Source organism: Gobius niger, assembly GCF_951799975.1.
Source record: "Gobius niger genome assembly, chromosome: 5".
Lineage (NCBI taxonomy): Eukaryota > Metazoa > Chordata > Actinopteri > Gobiiformes > Gobiidae > Gobius > Gobius niger.
In genome coordinates this window covers 26,492,141-26,510,832 of record NC_136856.1, presented here as the reverse complement: position 1 = coordinate 26,510,832, position 18,692 = coordinate 26,492,141, and the positions used below count along the sequence as shown (strand labels likewise).

Sequence of the window (18,692 nt, the reverse complement as noted above, 5' to 3'; positions counted from 1 at the left end):
CCATGACAGAGGGAGTGTAACCTGTTGGCTGCAGTACAAACTCATTCCTCACTTTTTTCACATCCCTAGCATCCCAACTCTAAAGGGAATGAGTTTCTTTCACAACTTCCAGTGGGCTAAACAGAGCTTTCTCCTAGTAATGCTAACAACTGCTAGCTTGCTAACACGGCATCATTGCTACTTCTGGGTGTGAGATTGCTACAAATAGCTCCTGATATGACGCAGTATATTTGCAAAAAAAAGATACTGACGCACTTGAGTCTGCAAGAGGGCAAAATAAATTTGACTCTACTGTGGAAAAAAAATATCTGGTACAGGACCTTTTAAAAGTGGCTAGCTCTTGGCAGTACATGCTATGCGTTTTGAAGGGATTTCTGCACTAAATTAGCATGCAAGTGCTAAAACTGAACTTTTGTATCCCACTCTAGTTACCTAACGTCAGACCTCAACTACAAAAAGTTAAAGAACTTTTAAAAACAGACCTCAGTGAAGTCGTCCAAAGGGTAAGTTTACTCAAATATTGAGTTAAATTGAAAAAAATAAATAAAGTACTACTTACTTACTAATATTTTATTTCTTAGGGCTACTCCTCTTTGAACGACACTCCACACTTGGTGATAGAACAGACCAGAAGTGTTGTAGACAGTAAGTTCTTTGAAATGTAAAGATTTTTTCTTTTCTTGGGATAATTCACAATTTCCGCTTTCTAGGTGTTCGGAATTTACTGGACGACATTGGCAAAAACATCACAAAGTTTTCCAAAGTGTTCCCAGTGCAGAGCTCCCTCAACAACTTCACGATATTCATAAGCCACGCTCATGCCAAAATCGAGGATTACTACCCGGATATCGACCAGGTGGACTTCTACAGGTACTGCCATTGTTTTGTTTTTGGTTTGCCTCTCTGTCATTGCCCGTCCTCACCTCTTGTGCGTCTATGTCCCAGATGGGCAGCGTGCATCGGTCTGTGCTGTATGATCGTCCTCGTGCTGGCCTTTAACTACCTGGGCCTGCTGTGTGGAACTCTGGGATACGACAAACACGCGTCGCCCACAACGAGAGGCTGCATCTCCAACACGGGCGGGACAATGCTAATGGCGTCAGTTACACTTTTCAACTACATTGCTAACAATGCTAACAGGACCTCCTCTGACTGACGTTGGGTTCAGGAAGTATATTGTTAGATTTTGTTTTTGGCTGTACTTTATTTTATCATACTTAATTAATGGAATTTATGATTGACAAAAATGTTTATGAAGTTTCCCAAACAGCACCATTTTGATTGAAAGTTGTTGGGGCCCGAATATTTATGTCATTATGATTATGTTTCCCCTCAAAAACCTTACATTTCCTCTTAGTTAGCTGCCACTCAGGCTCGCACTGTAGTCACTAAAAAGAAGTGGCCGTTTGGATTAGGTTATTTTTTTCCTACAAAGACCTTGCACTGCTTATTCTGCATAAGCGAGTTACTGCTCAGGGTAGAACGGTCTGAGAAAATAATTGTCTGCCTATTTTTTTAAACCAATTCGACACAGTGCATTCCATTAGATTGAACATAAAAGCATCTAGCATTTTTTTTTTCATTTTTATTTTAATGAAGTGTGTCAGGTGTAGGTTTTTTGTTTGTGACAGTATCTAGATCTAACACAGATTATTGCAATAACAACATTTTGTCAGCCTTATTACTCTTGTATTATATTGTAGCGCTATCGATGTCAAACTTTTACCAACAGATAACACATGAACGGGATTTTAGTGTCAGACTTCACCCTAATCAAATAGAGATATATTAAAGAGGTGTGCAAACTTTATGAACCTTTTCTCTTTTCAACACAGCGGAGTTGGCTTCAGCTTCATCTTCTCCTGGGTGCTCATGGGGGTGGTCTCCATCCTCTTTGTGACCGGTGGAAACATGGAGAAACTTGTCTGTGAAGCTTTCCACACCAGAGAACTCTTTAAGGTAAACCATGCATGTGAAAATAATAAAGCTTTATAACTGTGCCTACATAATGCCTTAATGCCACTGCTAGGTCGCCCATAACCTATTTCCATGTTTTGGTAAACATCTTTCACAAGCAGTGTGCCTTCTCTAGTCTGAAGTTACAGAATCTGCACCACTTTCGTAGTGTTAAAGATTCTGCACATTTTTTTGTTTTGTTTCCTCCTTTATAATTAGCATTGTGTGTGTTTGTGTGTTTTAGGTGGTGGACACTCCGTACCTTATCAACCGAGAATGGAAAAACTTCCTCCCTGGTTACATGTACAACGACTCTGAACTAGATCTAACTGTAGAGAGCTTTTACAGGTAAAAATGTATATTATTCTATTGCATAAAGGCTTAGTTTTAGGCTAGAAATGTGAGGATATTGGCCAGTAGATGATGTCGCTGTCTCTAAATTCTCAAAAATAATAAGGTGGACATACATGTGCTAGTACGTTATAAAGGATTGGTGAGGCAAAATGTATGAGAAACTACATAGACCATAGTCTGTTTAGTACATGCTCATGACAATAGAATGTTACTTGACATTTGGATGTACTTTGTGTAACTCAAACATGCACAAACGAGCATTTACATTTATATTTATGTGTAACGGCTTAGGTTAGTCATGTGGGAATATTTTTATATACAGTGATTTGCAAAAGTATGGGCACCCCTGAAAGACACACACTAAGTGACACACAATCATGAAGTGAAATTAAATTTATACATGATTTAGATTTTCTTTTATAAATATAAAACTGAAAAGTGGGATATGGTCTGTTAATAGACAATTGTGGAGCAGATAGCAGTCCAAGTCCAAGAACACACCAGACAGGTCCGGGATGAAGTTATTGAGAAGTATAAAGCTGGGTTAGGTTATATAAAGATTTCCAAAGCTTTGAACATCTCTCAAAGTACAGTTAAATTAACCATCCAGAAATTGAAAGAGTCTGACATCACTGCAAACCTCGCGTGTGTTCTTGGACTTCATGATGCTGTCTGCTCCACAATAGTCTCTTAACAGACCATCACAGAGGAGCTGTATTTGAACTGACATTAGATTACACACAGGTAGACTCTATTTAGTCATTGGGTCAACATGTGATCATTAAAAAATCATCAGGAAACTTCTGACAGCAGTTGTTTCACTAAAATAAAAGGGGGCCTATACTTTTGCACATCACACTTTTCAGTTTTTTATTTATTAAAAAAAATCATGTAGAAATGTCATTTTACTTCACGATTGTGTGTCTTTCACTAAAATTTTCAAATAGATATATTTATGTTATTGTCCATAGTGTGGCAAAATGTCGAAAAGTTAAAGAGGTACCATTGTATGATCACCTTTACCACAACACTGGTGTGTTGATGCCAAAACAGAAAGTGTTGGAAGAAATTGTGCTTCCATAAACTCTCACTTGGGGGCAGCAAATGCTTTCTTCAATCTGACATTGGTCTCTTGTGTTTTTCTTTTCCTTTCTATCTTAGTACCTGCAAAGAAAACAAAGGAATCTACTCAGCCTTGCGACTGGACAAAGTCTTTAACATCACCTCGTTCCTCAACACGTCAACGGTGAGTATAAAAATAATAATAATAGTAATAATAATGGCTTACACTTGAATTGTTTTTCAAGCATGTTTGTCAGGCGCACATTAGAATAATACGTTTATGTTTCTCTTATTGTCAAAATATACTTAAATGATGTACTTGACAGTTATACTCCGTACCTCCGTAGTAAATATAATTGAAAATTTAAAGTACATGAAATATTGTCGCATGATAGTGTAATAAGTGTGACACAAGTCAATAACATTGTCAGAAATGTATATTTAATAACATAAATAATCAAATGTTTTAAATTTGATGATAAAATTGACCAAGAAATTGATTGACTATATAAAAGTTCAAATTTATTTTTTTAATTTAACCCATTGAATCCCTAAAATTGTCCACCACCCCCATATTATCTGATGTTTGTGCTTTGTTTTAACTTGTATTCACTTCTCTACTCATCACCAAGAACTTCTCAGTCCTTTGTTGCCAGTTGGCCTCACCACTGGTCTTGGCTGCAATTTGCTACCAGCAGATTTATCCTGGGCTACACCTGCTCCTGCGCCGCACTCATTTGTCTTATTTGAAATGTTTGGGAATAGTGCAAAGCGCTCACAAAATTAGATTAAATTTAACCTCTTTGAATATTTTATGGGGGAAATGACTGATGGCTCTTCAAATCTTCAAATGCATTACAGTCCTGGGTTTACTGCTGTTGAAGTGGTTTAGACTCGTCATCACTGTAAATCTTGTTTCCATGTTTCAGGAATTTATTGGAGTGACATGAAACTATTTACCAGGAAACATAATTAAGTCTGTCAAGCACAACTTCCCAGAACTGACATTCAAACTGCTGTCGTCTTTTAGCTTTAAATTATGCTTTTATCAGACGTTGCAGCTAAACAGAAGTAGCTAAAGCATAAACAAGTTCTCTGGACTGATATTTCATCCATTAGAACCTATTTTTTGCATGCCTGTTGTAATAGCTACGTGTGTTGCTAACTGGAGTAAACACACAGGATATTATTTAACAACTTCTAAACATGTCAAGTATATATCTAAGTAACTGACTTTTTAATGTAGCTATTAAAGTTAGCTTTCTCTGTAGCTAGCAGTTCAAAATGCATTTTAGTTTGAGAAAATAGGTCAGAATGCTCCAACTGTATTCGTTTAAGAAATCGTTTTAAATTCAATATTTAATTTCAGTGGTTAATTTAGTTAGTTACTTGAAGCTGGAAAATTGCTAACGTTAGCTTAAATGTTGTGCTTCTTCTCAATGGTTACACCTCCCATTCCCCGAGCCCCCACACTGACATTGAGGTCAATTTTTTTATCAAACGTCCCGGCACACTTTGTTTTCCCCCCTTCGTCGGAGTGGTGACACTTTTATCTTTAGTGCAACGTCCTGCCATTCCGACACACAAGATAATTATTAAAAATATGTGGGCCTACTAGAACTAACCCTAGCCTTACCTTAGCCCTAGCCTTAAAGTAGTACTAAAGAGCTCATGCCCCTAGAGGCCATAAGCGTTTTTTTACTTATTAGTTGTCCATGAGTGTATGACAAAGGGAGAGAGGGATATTGTACGTCCAATGACACAATGGAGATGATTTTTTTAACTCGAACTTGGCTGTAAATACTGTTTAAGTAGCGCTAGCCCACAGTTAGCTTTGCCCGTTAGCCTGTTAGCTTCTTCTTCGTGATTCCAATAGTGTTTATTCGTGGCTCCGACCCGGAGGCAGGAAAGTTGCAATTGTGGTTTTCTGGCCAGAGACATCAGGGGAGATGAAAGACCCCCCAATCATCCTATTAAACCTTGTATAACCCCCAGAGGAACTACGAAAAGGATTTATTAAGGTAAACAAGTTACTTAGTACTAAGGATAGTGGAGTTCGCAAACTGAACAGGCTACGCTCCAAACTATTGTCGGAATAGAGGTATCAAAAAGTGTCGGGTTGGCGGGATGTCGCAATGGAGGGTTGTTGGAATGATGGGTCGACCCCCTTCTCAATGAGTTTTTAGTTTATTCTACCAGAAATTGGAAAATGTAAGAAAGTTTTCTTTAAATGGGCAAGTCAAACTGAATCGTGACTTGCAGACATATAAATATTCATGGACATTTTTGAACCGCCTCAACTTTCTTGTCGAATGAAACATTTTGTGCTTGTGAAAAACCCGAACTTCCAAGTACACAAATGTCCTGCTATGACCTCTCTGCAGAAAACAACGTTTCAGCCAACATTTTTCCTGTGTTCCCCTTTCATGTGGTAAAAGTCATGCCATGTTTTCCTTTTTGGTGTCAGAATTACAGATTACTATTACAAGACATGCTTTGAGAAAACTCTGGGGTTGTTTGGAAGAGTTTTTATTAGCCGACCAACATACAGTTCTTGACGCACGTTCAGGAATTTTACAGTTTTCCCATTTTTATATTGTAAACTTTTTCCTTGTTTTCAGTTTACTAAGGATGTGGTGGATGAGCTGGACACAGTAAAGATCGATCTGAGGACCATAATCTTGTTGGAAGCTGAAGGAAGACAGAATCTTCTGGATTTCTCTGAGGCTGGGCTGTCTGAGATCAACCATGCCGACTACCTGGAAGAGGTGACACATAATCACATGTACTTAGCATGACAAGAAGTATTTCTATTCACCTAGAACACTTGAAATAATACTGACAACAAAGCTCAGAACTTGAAGCAAGACCTTGAAGTAATGATATGGATATATATAATGGTATTGTTTTAGTTCAAGTTAGATTTAACCATTCGTTGCTCTCCTTATATTTCGACAGACTTGTGAAATGGTGTATAGTTCCTGAAATAGCCAGTCTCCTGATGGACTGTCACGCCTTTACACTCTGCAGGCAGCTGTGCATTATGATAAGAACTATGACATTATACAGTGTGCTATGTTTCTATAAGGCGCGCTCAGCCTGATGACATCAAATCACTGGTGCCAAGCTAAAGAGTGTGGAGGAACATGTGGCGTCTCCAACTCTACTGTGGGTCTATAGAATGTCTGGAGGGAGTGGTTTGGAGATTTTGTTCAGTGTAACATGTTCTTACATAATAACCTGTGGAAAAATATTACAGGGCACGGGTAAGACTGCAGTTATGCACTGTAAGTAATGAGGAGATGTCGTGGGAGGGGCTCAGTGAGGCACAATTCATACACAAGGCAATTCAGAGTGCTTCACAGTTGCATACAATTACACAAAAGCAGATAGAATCAATCCATAAAACATGGTAACATATAGTTTGTCCTTGTGTCCTTGGGAAAGACACTTGGCACAAGACACAAGCCTCTTTGTGATGCCTGATTTGTCTGAAACGTTTATTTTGTCGGATTGTGTTTTCTTTCTTGTAAAATACCTGTGCAATAGCCGGTAGTTAGCCCATAGCTGATTAGTCGTGCTTTTGAAATCATAATGTTTTAATTTTTAGAAAAATCTATGCTAAAATAAATGGGATATTTTACATTGGATCCAGACACGTGACGGGAGTGGGTGGGACTGTTGAGCTCCATACAGTGGGACATTTGAATTCTTATTATTATTATGTTTAAGCTTGCAAAGCATTCTTTTTTATTCAACATTTTTTTCAGTTTTCATCGACAAAAGTATATAAATGATGCAACAATACTGATACTGATTGATCAAGATCCAAGAAAAAAAAATTCTGGATCGTTTATCAATATGTATATCCGACCAGTACTGAACCGATACTTGTTTTGTTCAACAAATACGTAATTTGAGTGAATTTGGACATGCCATTCTTCATTGGAAAGCTCCTCTAGAATTCAACTTTACAATCTGATTGCAATCTGCATTTTAGATCGCTGTACAAAACACTCTGGCTAATGTCGCTAAAGTAATCACAAGAGTAAAGAACGAGTATTTACTGTCCACTGACTGTTGAAGGTCTGTGTATCCACTTCAGTTCATGAAAATGCTCTTACTGATCGATGCACCTACTGCAAACCAATGTCATGCCAATTATCTACTACTTTAAGGAAAGTCTCATGGTATTGGTTGGTATTAACTTAGGCAGATACTCAAATCCCAAATGTTGGTTTAAGAAATAAAAATGCTGGATTGGTGTATCTCTGATATTAATGATTGTTATAATTGTCCCACCTTAAGGTCAACAAAGGAGTTACCGCTGTGGATCTTCTGTCATACGCAGGGGAGTTGGAGGCCCAAACAGACCTAATGGTGAGAATGATTATGATTAAACATGTCTGCTCCCTTTACATTTTCAGATTATGAACCCTTCATTTTAACAGAGATATTGGCACCGTGTTGCGTCTGTGAAATCATCACATACTTGTGTTTGTGTGTGTTACTCTAGCCCCGTGGCCCTCTGCAGAGCTCTCTGAAAGGCCACATCGGCACACTGCGGCAGATCCACGCTCAACAGGTCATCCCTATGGAGCAGAGCATGGTACGGTCCCGCCTCCTTTAACCTATTGTTGCCTTTGTTTTGTTACATTTTATTTCAACATAAAAAGCCTCAACAATAGTGTCCTAAATAAAGCTGATGCATTTACATTTTTACTCATGGAATATACTGAATGTTTTCACAAAATATTTACTTATTATGTTTGTTTTATTTTCACAACATCAAGAAATATGTTAGAGCAAGGGTAAGAACTGTGTCATTACTGTGTGTGTTTCTCCTTGGAAAAATAGCAAAGCACATAGTTTACCTAATGTTCTTGACGTCATCGTAGTCAATGTTTTATATTTTTGTGTTCGTATTCGTACAAGTCATGCCAAAATAAAATAATTTTGTGCTACATTTTATAAAGTAAACATATCTTGCGCAAAGCTAAGAAAGTGCCTCCACTGCATGCAGAGGATGGATGTTCTGTGTAGCATCGTGACGCATGTGCTGCTGATGCATATGTCCCTATGAAGTCAAGTATTTTCCCCGACACATTATTGTAAGTTATGCCACAACATTCTCAAGGCTAAGGCGTTCAAAAGACTCTCAAGAGTTCAAAAGCGCTAAGGTTTTTTAAGGAAGCTTGCGAGGAGTATATACAAGACTATTCAGATTTGAGCATGCCTTGTCTGAAAGCAGAACACAGTGTGCCATTTGTAATGTGTGTCTGTTTTCCCAGTGTGTCATGATGAACATATTATTTATTATAATAAAACTAATTGAGATCATCTATTTTTCTCCAAAAGAGTGCCTTGAACCAGAGTATGAGGTACTTGGAGAGAACCTCATCAGACCTACCTGTGAGTAAAACTTTTTGATGTCAATTCGCAAAACTACTGAAAAGCGTTTTTTATTTTGTTTGTTTTTTTGTTACTTTCCACAGAACAAAGTCTTGGCAGTTATTGAAGCTATCGAAGCGGCCCAGTTTCTCATCTCACAAAACGCTACCGACTTGGTCCGCCAGGTAAAACCTCTAGCCTTTTCTTTTGTAAAGTTGAATGACGCATACAGTTGGGGGGTGAAAGTTTAAGCACCCTGGATCAAAAATTCTAATAATATGGACAATGATGTGATCTTTTATCTCTTTAAAATTATATGAAAGGATAAAAGGCCACAGCAAAAGTTTGAGCACTTGCAAAGTTAATTCCTCGTAGCCCCTAAAAAGGCAAGTATCACAGCTTTAAACGCTTTTCTCGGCGGCCAAGAGTCTTTCAGTTCTAGTATGGAGAAGAAAGGGCACTACAGTCCAACTGTTAAGCCTGGGGTTAGATCCATCATCCTTTGGGTAAACATTTCTTGGGTAGAACGGAGTAGGCTATTGATTCAATTAAATCCCAACAAATTCTGGAGGAAAACGTAATGACATAATCTGAAGTGAAAAATCAGACGGCTTCTACAAACAGCTACTGATCGTAAACACTGCCCAAAATCCTGACCTAAACATCATTGAAGAATTGTGCATAAACCTCCAAAAAGACCAAGACAGACTAGAAATTTTAGTTTTGAATTACTTTTGTCGGGAAGAAAGGGCAAAAATCCAAAAATAAAACGTTTTGGGAATATCTCATCAATAGCTTCATGTCTTTTGGAGCTCATGTCATCATCCCCTTGCTTCATTGTTCACATCAATAGAACATTTGATCCGGGATGCCTAAACATTTGCACACCACTGTATTAGAAGATTGTAAACGTAAATGTTGACAACAATCAATACCAAATACTGTGGATATTTGCGTTTTAGATTTTGTTTCAGATTCTTTTCTATTGTTTTTCAGCAATCTAAAAAGTACACAGCTACCATTGTTGGCTACTTCAACCAGTACATCGAGTGGGTCAAGATGTCTGTAAGTGTCTGTTATATTCATTCACATTCACTCACTTTTCTCCCCAGTTAAATGTCCTCCAGTCCTCGTTTGGCCTGTCAGACGCTGTATTGAGTTGTGTATCGACGAACTGACTGAGATGTTAGCTGTAATTATAGTCAGGAGGACAAATTTAAACGTTACAACCTCTTTAAAATGAAAGAATTTGCTTTGAGGCGAGCGGTTTGCTGACGTCGTCTGTAAAAGAATTTGGAGCTGTAGGCTCAAGATGCCGATGTTATGTTTTGGTAACTGGACGGTGGCACTTGGAAGGTCAAGTATTGTTTAGGTGGAGGTAACTAGTTTGAGAACCACTGTACGAGAGCCATATTCTGCAATCGACTTTTCTTTATGTGCCGATATGCAGCTGCTGGAAGAAGTTGCCCAATGCAAGCCTTTTAGCAACATCATGGACACAGCTGAAATCCTGTCGTGCAGTTTCGTGGCTGACTCAATGGTAAATACACGAAACAAGCACAGACATAATAATCCTGCCATGGATAAACACGGCATTAATAATGACAGTGTTGGTGATGTTCATAGAGGAGATAACGCTGTTTGTTTTGGACAGAATGCGTTCTGGATGGGCCTTGGCTGCAGCACTCTGTTCCTGCTCCCCAGCATCATCCTGGCAGTCAAACTGGCCAAGTACTACCGCCGCATGGACACAGAAGATGTTTACGACGAGTAAGTACCGCATTGTCAGGTTTTGTATGAAAGCGGCTTAGCAAAAGCGCTGTTTTTTTTGTAAAATACCTCATTTTTACGTGATTTCTCTATGAGCTGATCTTTACTTTACTTGTTAATGTGTTACCATGTCATGGACTGATCTCTTGTGTGAAATTCTACCTAAAACCTTAGTAGGTGTTATTTACGGTTTGTTGGGTCTCTGGTGCAGAATGGTTATCAAGCATTTTAATTATTTTACTTGGACTAGAGCAAGGGTTCTCGGGATTGTTTCACCATATTATTATAAAAAGGTAATGACTTTTTGTATGTAATTTGAAGCAGTAAATGCATTACATTAAAAAAATACTACTACTACTATTACTATACTATATATATATATACTACTATAATACTAAATTTGAATTACAATGTCTCGACCTTTCAAGTGGTAATGAAACTTTACTGTGTGGGTCCTCCAGTTGTTTGGATAAATATTCTGAGGTTGCGACCTTACAGTGGGAACCCCTGGTCTAAAGCCAAGTTGCTGGCTTGGCTAGCTGCCTATTCCTGGTACTCTACAGAGTAAGGCCATCTGGTACTGCTCCATAGAGATTGGATTTCTCTCTGGCCAGTCTGATCAGACCAATTGAACACGGTCTATTCTGTATTAAAGTGCATATGACAGGTTTTAATGCTTTTGAAAATTATGACTTATTTGGAGGGATAACATCAGTTGTAAGTTCATCGGTTGCATAATTATCATATTTCGGTGAAGTAGCAATTTGATAAAGAAATGTTGGGCAGAAAAGTTATTTTTATTCACATTTTTAAGCTGCTGAAAGGAAGTGATAGAGGTAAAGTTCCAGAGCAGTTTGACTAATTTCCCATTGACTTAACATGGTTGGCACGGCAACAGTTTAAAATTGTCTCATTGTTCATCTACTGTATGTCACTTCCTGTCAGTGTCCAATAAGGAAGTGAAACTATACACATCATAAAAATGGTCGAACTAAAGAAAGCTGGGTACAAGCTTTGTCAATATCTTAAATATAAATCGTGTTAATTATGTTTTTGCGAAAATTATGTCATATGCACTGTAAAAAGGAGTAAGTCAGGCAGCTGGCTTGGCCACATTATTAGACTAACTTTCAAAATCATTGACCAGTCTAGATACTTTCCTTAATCAACCTTTTATTAACCTTTAATCCTTTTTCTCTCTGGTGTTTTAATCGCTCTTCTCTTCCTTCTCCTCTTTTCTTCTGTAGTACCTCTGTCTCTGGGACTTGGCATTTTACTTTGTGATAACCATTCCTGCCGTTTCCTTTTTCCATAACATTCCATTCATCTGTATACGCACAAGGCACTTTACAAACTTTTACTCTTCAGTTCAGTTCTGATTCTTTTCCCTTTTTGTTTCCTTCAGTTTTTTTTGTTTAATTAAATCTCTGGTCTGGTCACTTCCTCTGGTGCTTTGGGATCTTTATTCTTTATAGACATTAAATTTATTATTTTGTCTTTTTTTTTTTTTTAGCATTGAAACTTTCCCCATGAAAACGTAAGACCACCTCCCATTCTTTTTCTATTATCTCACAATACGCTTTTCTCTATATAGCTTGTAAATACAAATGTTTACTGGACTCTTGGTGCTTGCTTTATGGGTGGATGCTGTGGCTTCTTGTGGTGTGCTATTGCTACCTTCGAAAAGTGTCCCTTACTTGTAACGAAGGGCTCTTGCAAACATTACCTTAGAAAAAAAATCCACCTTTCTTTTATATGTAAATACTCTTCTATTTCTATTCAAAAGCTTTACGATATGAAACAAGTCCTAACCTCCATGTAACATTCATTTATTATTTAACAGAAAGCATGCCTTGCCTCACCCCACATGTCCATCTCCTATGTTTTGTTTGATTTGGTTTTTCAGTATGGAAATTGGTAATAATGGTTATCATTGCGAGCGCGCACAAGGTATTCCTAACCCGATGATGACAAGGTAACGTGGGTTCGACTCTTGTGGCTTGCATGATAATGGGAGTGGGCGCATGGCGGTGCGGCTGGGGACTTCCAAAGCGGAGGTGATAATGCATGTTTTCAACAGGGTCAACAGGAAATTTGAACGCCGGCAAAGAGACAAAACAGAAAAGTCATGGGAGATGCAGTCATTTTTGAGAGGAATTGTGAAAGACGTAATGGAGGCGAAGAGCCCCTCGAACTGTACAAATCTAAAGCCACACTAAACCGTTGTAAAAATAACAACATAAACAGACATGGCAGCGACAAAGATCGACAGATGCTGTTTCTGCTGCTTGTAGTCAAATTAAAGTGATCGTCTCTGTAAGTTTAAATGTTTTACAAATTCATTATATTGCTTATAACTGACCGCGTGGGCCTAACCTGGCTAACGCCAGGCTGCTGTGTGCGCTCGAATCATTTCGAACTGAACAAGAGCCTGGAGACCATGGCCGAAATTTTCGCATGGATTTGGGAACCAATCACAGAAGGAGGAGAGACGGCAAGATGATGACGAGCTATTCGATATACGGAAGCTTGTAGTTTATTTACGGATAAAAAAAGAAAAGGTTTATTTACGGATCCAACTTGACAGCAGCAGACGCGATGGTATTTTTTGATCAAGCTTTAGACCTTGTTTTAAATAGTTTAGCTCAAACAGCGGGTACGTCATACGTCATCGGATACGACGATAAGATTGGCTGTGGCTACGTGCAGACGCATGAGACTTTTTTTCGTAACGCCCAATAAATGACTATGGACGATCTTAAACCACACCTCTCCTACGAGAAAATGAATTGGTGGTCCCCAGACTAAATATCACTTGTGATTTTAGTCTGGTGTTAGCCAGGCTAGCGTGGGCCTGCAATTTGATGTAACTTAAGTAATGTTAAATAATAATATTTTAAAGTCCCTCCTTTTGCTTTTGCTCATCAGAATCCCTGGGCTATCACTTTGCCCAATGAGACGAGCTTTCCTGTGAACCGGCCTATCAGGTCCAATCAGGAGGAGGGGGAAGGGAGCTTGATCGTTTATTTTTGAAAGTTTGTTCTCGCTCTCCTCATTTAGGAGGGGAGGAACTTGATTGAATTTCAGAATTTCATTCTCACTTTGCAATCTTGCATTTCTACGGTATCAGCGAGCCTGCATTAAAAACAGTCTGACCCGCTCCACAGAGCACCTGAGGCAAATCACTTATAACGCCAGACTAACCATATAAAAGTCGGTGTTTTTAATGCAGTCTAGCTGATATCGTAGAAATGGGCTAGCCTTGCACTAGCCTAGCGCCACGTAACTCTTCAAACATAAGAACTGCATGAATTACAAAAAAAAATATTTCCAGAAATCAGCAACACTCTGGATAACTAGGAAATGAGGCCCTATGTCAAAAATCCTGAAATATCCCTTTAATATAGTGTGGCTTTAACATCCAAGAAACTAGTTAATTCTAGCAAAAGGTCCACATGGCCATGAAATATAGGGTGATTTCCATAGGACCAGACCAGTTCAGTTCCCTTGAGACCGGTTCACTTCAGGAGGGTCAGCCCCCGCAAATATGTCACTCAACTTAAACTAGATTTGTTTACTCCCAAATTCGTCACTTTTGGCAATTCCATTCAAACCTTGTGAGCTTCAAAGCAGTGATCCCTTCAGATTCAATCAAACTGTAAAAGAAAAAGTTATTTTTGTCACACCCTTCTCGTGTCAACAGTTCAAGTCGAAGTCAAGTAAACAGAAAATCAATCACTTTTCAGCTGAAACTTTTGAAAAACTTTTCCAGTGTAGTTTTAACCATTGCCTCCCATCACTTTTCGAGGTCATGTGACTGACCCTCTGCATGTGCTTGTGTCGACGTTTCTTCTCCTGTCCTTTAGAATCAGCCAGAGTCCCGTGAATGTGCACCTGATCATTTTGTTCCGAGAGAGGCAAGCATGGCCACGCTTCAGCTTCACTTCTGCTTCCTCTTTTTGTTTTGAACTCACCCTAACCGACTGGGCTAACTGCATGCGGTGTATTTTTAAGTTGCATCTGGACGCGTGTGGAGCCAACCTTCAGTAAACGGGGCTCAAAGGCAGAGAGCAGAATGGTGAAATTACAGAGCGTGCGACGTGTTGTTGGCTGGTTTTACTTTCCCTTAGAAGCTCTTATGAGTCAGAGTGATCACAGGAGAGTGGGTAACATTTTGAGCACTTTGGATCAGGCTGGTACCACAAATTTTCAATGTAGAGCACAAAAAACAGTTAGCTCTAATTTTCTGTATGTAACTATTCCTAATGCTAAATGGATCTTACCGTTAATGCAAACTGTGGAGGCTCTGCAAGATGTAAAACTAAAATAATCACAGAAAACGTGTTTCTTTTATCTCTTTGATGCCTTTATTTAGTCTTTAGAGTGTAAGAACTTTCGATGAGTGTCAACACCCGCTTATTTTGCGTGGTTTGCATTAGGGATGCACCGATACCACTTTTTCTAAAACCGATACGAGTACGAGTACTTGGATTTAAGTACTCGCCGATACCGAATACCGATACGAGTACGAGGCATTTTCTTCAACGTTCTTTCTTTTTTCACAGCAGATTGGTTTGTAATTAGTAAATTTACTCATTTACATTTCCTTAAGTAAAGTAGGCCACACATTTAAGAGCAGTTATATTAGAATTGTGCTGATGCCATTTATTTATTTATTTTTATTTTCATTCCATATAATTTTTAATTTTCATTGCACTGTCCATCATAGACAGAAAAGTCCATGTCCAAAAGCTCCTCAATGCCTGTGCTTTATTCATTTATGTTTTTATTTAACGATAGTATTGAGATGTTATTTTAAATGGTCTCTTTTCGTCTTTACTTCAGCTCCTGTAGATTTTCTCATGTGTTTGTAGCAACTTAGCGAGAAGCTACAGCGTTTTCATTGTTCTGCTGCAGCTCATTTTCGCTCAATATGGACATGCTGTATCTCTTTATTTTGGATTTTCTGAGGACTTTTTAGTCGCTGGGTTAGGTTTTCAGAGGAATAAACCCCTGGGCATAAAACGGCGTCAGAATGGCCAAAACTGCTAGCCGCGAGTTAGCAACGTTAGCCTGTATGTTGTAAACACTGCAGATGCTGCAGCACTAACAACATTTAGCTCTGGTTAAATCCAGCACAGACTCTGATTTAGAGAGCGCAGTCTGTAGTAAAGTCAGCTCTATGTGGATTATTGTATTTCCACTAAAGAATTCTCCAGTTTGTTGCTGTTTTCTCTTGTCAGCTGAGAGCTGCGCCTCGTAGGTGCGCTCGCCGCACGTCAAATGGTATCGGTTTCTGGTATCGGGACCTCATGAATGAGTACGAGTATGAGTACAAGCATGTGGTATCGGCCCGATACCCGATACTGGTATCGGTATCGGTGCATCCCTAGTTTGCATGTGCTCTTGGGTTTAGCGTCTTTTTCCAGGATTATCTGTTGTGTTTATTCACACCCAAAAACAGTCTTGACTTTAGATCAGTTGAAACCCATGGATAGGTTTATTGCAATCACTTTGGAGGAGTGTATCATGTTGCGTTATTAACTGTATCAGATACATTCCTTCATGAATTCATGAATCTTTTTTCTGCTGTGGGGTTGCATTTTACAGAAAAGCCCAGTTTATCCAGTGTGTGTTTATTACTTTCTGCAATTTATAACAAACAAACAACAATAACATTCATGATACCCAATTAACAGATGGTTAGTTCAGTTTATACAGTGCTTTTCCACCAACATTATGCGCTCAAAGTGCTTTTCCAAATCTATTAATTTGCTGTATTTAAGTGACAAAGTCCCTTATTCAACTGTATTTATCTAACCAAATATCTAAACAAAATTAGCACGGGAGATTTTGCTTACTCCCGTCTCATTTCAACACAACATTATGGTAATTTCGAGGCTTCCTGCTCTCTGCCTGATGACCCTCTCCTCTTTACCATACCTTCAGTCTGTGGTGGTAATCTCGTGTCCTGTGTTTTGTCCTATAGCATCCCCTCCTATGACACTATGAACAGGTTCCCTCGCGCCTCAGCTCCCCCGAGGCACATTGACTGGTGACCTGCTGCTCCGGACAGGTACTGCAAAAACAAAAAAAGAATAACTGGTTATTTTCTCCTGCAACCTCCTTCACTCTGTCGCTCTCCCTGCATCCCAATATCTAACTTTCCCAACACTTCTCTACAGTTTGTTCTAGTGCTTTCTGTTCTCCGGCTTAGCAGGAGAACTCTTGTGATGAGACTGACGAACTTACAAACAGAGATGTAATGGGTTTTATGAGTTGCTGTGATAGCCGACTAGACGCCTTAGAGGAGAGACACGCTGCTTGTGCTAATCTCTATTGTTTCATATTGTGTGATGGATGAGTCAGTTCTGTTATGAAATATTAACAGTTGCATATGGTATTAATTTACGATTTGATTAGAAAAGTAATCTCAGAATGGTTGCTGGCGGCTTGGTGGCTGGGTGGTGGTTCGCGTTTTGGGGTTTGAAACTTTTAGTTTCCCCCATCAACATAAAACCGGCACTAGGTGTTCCTGATCCTGAATCTCCCTCAGGATATGGAACATGGGTCGGAGGCTGTGACTGGATCGCCACCAGACTTGTGGGAAACATGTTTTTTTTGAGCCAGTGTTTTCAAACACAATGTAGAAGAGCCAAAGCCTGTCCAATTACAAATGGTGTGATCATTTCCCACCAAGAACTGCGTAATAATCCAGTTTAAACTGTGTAATAATACTTATTGAATGAGTCTTTTACATTTCCTTTGGGAGAGGTTCAAATGGAACTTAAGTAATCTTGTGTTTTGTTTCTCACAACCAGCCAAACATAAATCCTCAAATTGCATACAAAGGATAAATTACCAGATTAAAACGCACTTTCTTCATTCCCAAATGGGATTGATTGTATGTATGTTGTATTGTATGTACTTACATTATTACATGTCTTCCAGGTGCCCAGAAAACTGGAACTAAGCTACACCATGGTAAATGTGGCTTAGCTGTTTTTAATAAGTTATTTATCTGTATTGTCCTGAGTATCAGTGCATTTACTTTTGTGTTTATGTTTAGCTTTTTTTTATAAAGAAGACATGGGCAGACTAGAAGAGGACACTCCCAAGTCATTTCAGCTGAGACCACTCCACAACACCCTGCAAACACCAGAACGTCATTGAACTGACCCGTGGTGTCATGAAAAGTACCGCTGCTTTCACAAAGACATGGATTAAAAACATATGAAGCCATAGGAAATACAAGCTTCACTTTAATGTGCGACTACACAGACACTTTCAGAGTTGTGTTTAATCCTATTGTGGATATTCTTTTGGACGAACCTCTATGGAGCCTATGGACCTGTTGGAAACATGGATGTACAAATGTATTCACTACATTTAGCAACATATAAAATGTTTACAGTTTGTTGCTTTGAAGCTCATGTGACGTCTGGCTGCCTTTATAACTGTATTTGGTTCATTGATTTGGTTGAACCAACAAGGTTACTTTTTATGTCAAATTGTAAACAAAAAATACATATATTTATACTGAACTAAATGAAAAGGCTCTATGCATGGCCACATCATGCTAGTTCCAGCTAACTTACTACTAATTATTGTGTCCTAGCCCATTTTTATAAAGTATTCCTATGGGGAGTCAGCCGTGTCTCGGCAAAATAAATATATGTTTAAATACTACCTGGCAGACAATATTCTGCTGGCAGATGGACATTTTAAAAACCTCACATATGATGTAAGATGTCTGTGTTCACTGGTGTTGAAGGTGAGGTGCTTTTTGGAGCTAAAGGCTAACGCTAATTGGATGCATGTTAAATGTTAGAAGACTACAATCTGAACAAATTGTAACACTGGCTTAGGTTTTATTTCATTTTTAATTTACATTAGCCATTAGCTTCGAGACTAAAACACCTACTTTTATGAACATAGAAGTACAGTATCCCACACTGTAGTACCTACATCATATGTAACGTTTATCAGATGTTGTCAGTGATCTTCCACCTGCTGCTTATTGTCCTGTGTTCACCAAATAATCTTTATATGTGTATTTTAGTCTTTATTTATTCTTCAAATCTGTTTATTTCTGTGATACTAACTCTCCATAGGAATTAAATGGGGACATGTAATCACACAACCCAATCACTCACATA

The 18,692-nt window shown here is 38.7% G+C and overlaps 1 protein-coding gene across 6 annotated transcripts in view; it reads left to right on the top strand.

The window, feature by feature from the left end:
* The window catches only part of prom1a (prominin 1a), an 87,570-nt gene extending 69,210 nt beyond the window's left edge, over positions 1-18,360 (top strand). For 2 of the 6 annotated variants that reach the window (XM_079557253.1, XM_079557251.1), the window contains 21 exons: positions 429-503; positions 582-645; positions 711-870; positions 946-1,098; positions 1,836-1,959; positions 2,201-2,304; positions 3,472-3,556; positions 5,994-6,140; positions 7,681-7,752; positions 7,889-7,981; positions 8,166-8,183; positions 8,731-8,784; positions 8,868-8,948; positions 9,760-9,828; positions 10,214-10,303; positions 10,418-10,533; positions 12,047-12,070; positions 12,440-12,508; positions 16,523-16,609; positions 17,485-17,517; positions 17,603-18,360. In XM_079557253.1, coding sequence (XP_079413379.1) covers positions 429-503; positions 582-645; positions 711-870; positions 946-1,098; positions 1,836-1,959; positions 2,201-2,304; positions 3,472-3,556; positions 5,994-6,140; positions 7,681-7,752; positions 7,889-7,981; positions 8,166-8,183; positions 8,731-8,784; positions 8,868-8,948; positions 9,760-9,828; positions 10,214-10,303; positions 10,418-10,533; positions 12,047-12,070; positions 12,440-12,508; positions 16,523-16,592 — 1,668 coding nt within the window. In that variant the 3' untranslated portion in view covers positions 16,593-16,609; positions 17,485-17,517; positions 17,603-18,360. The other 4 variants (XM_079557252.1, XM_079557254.1, XM_079557255.1 and 1 more) reach the window with 4 other exon arrangements.
* Positions 18,361-18,692: the final 332 nt, after the last annotated feature.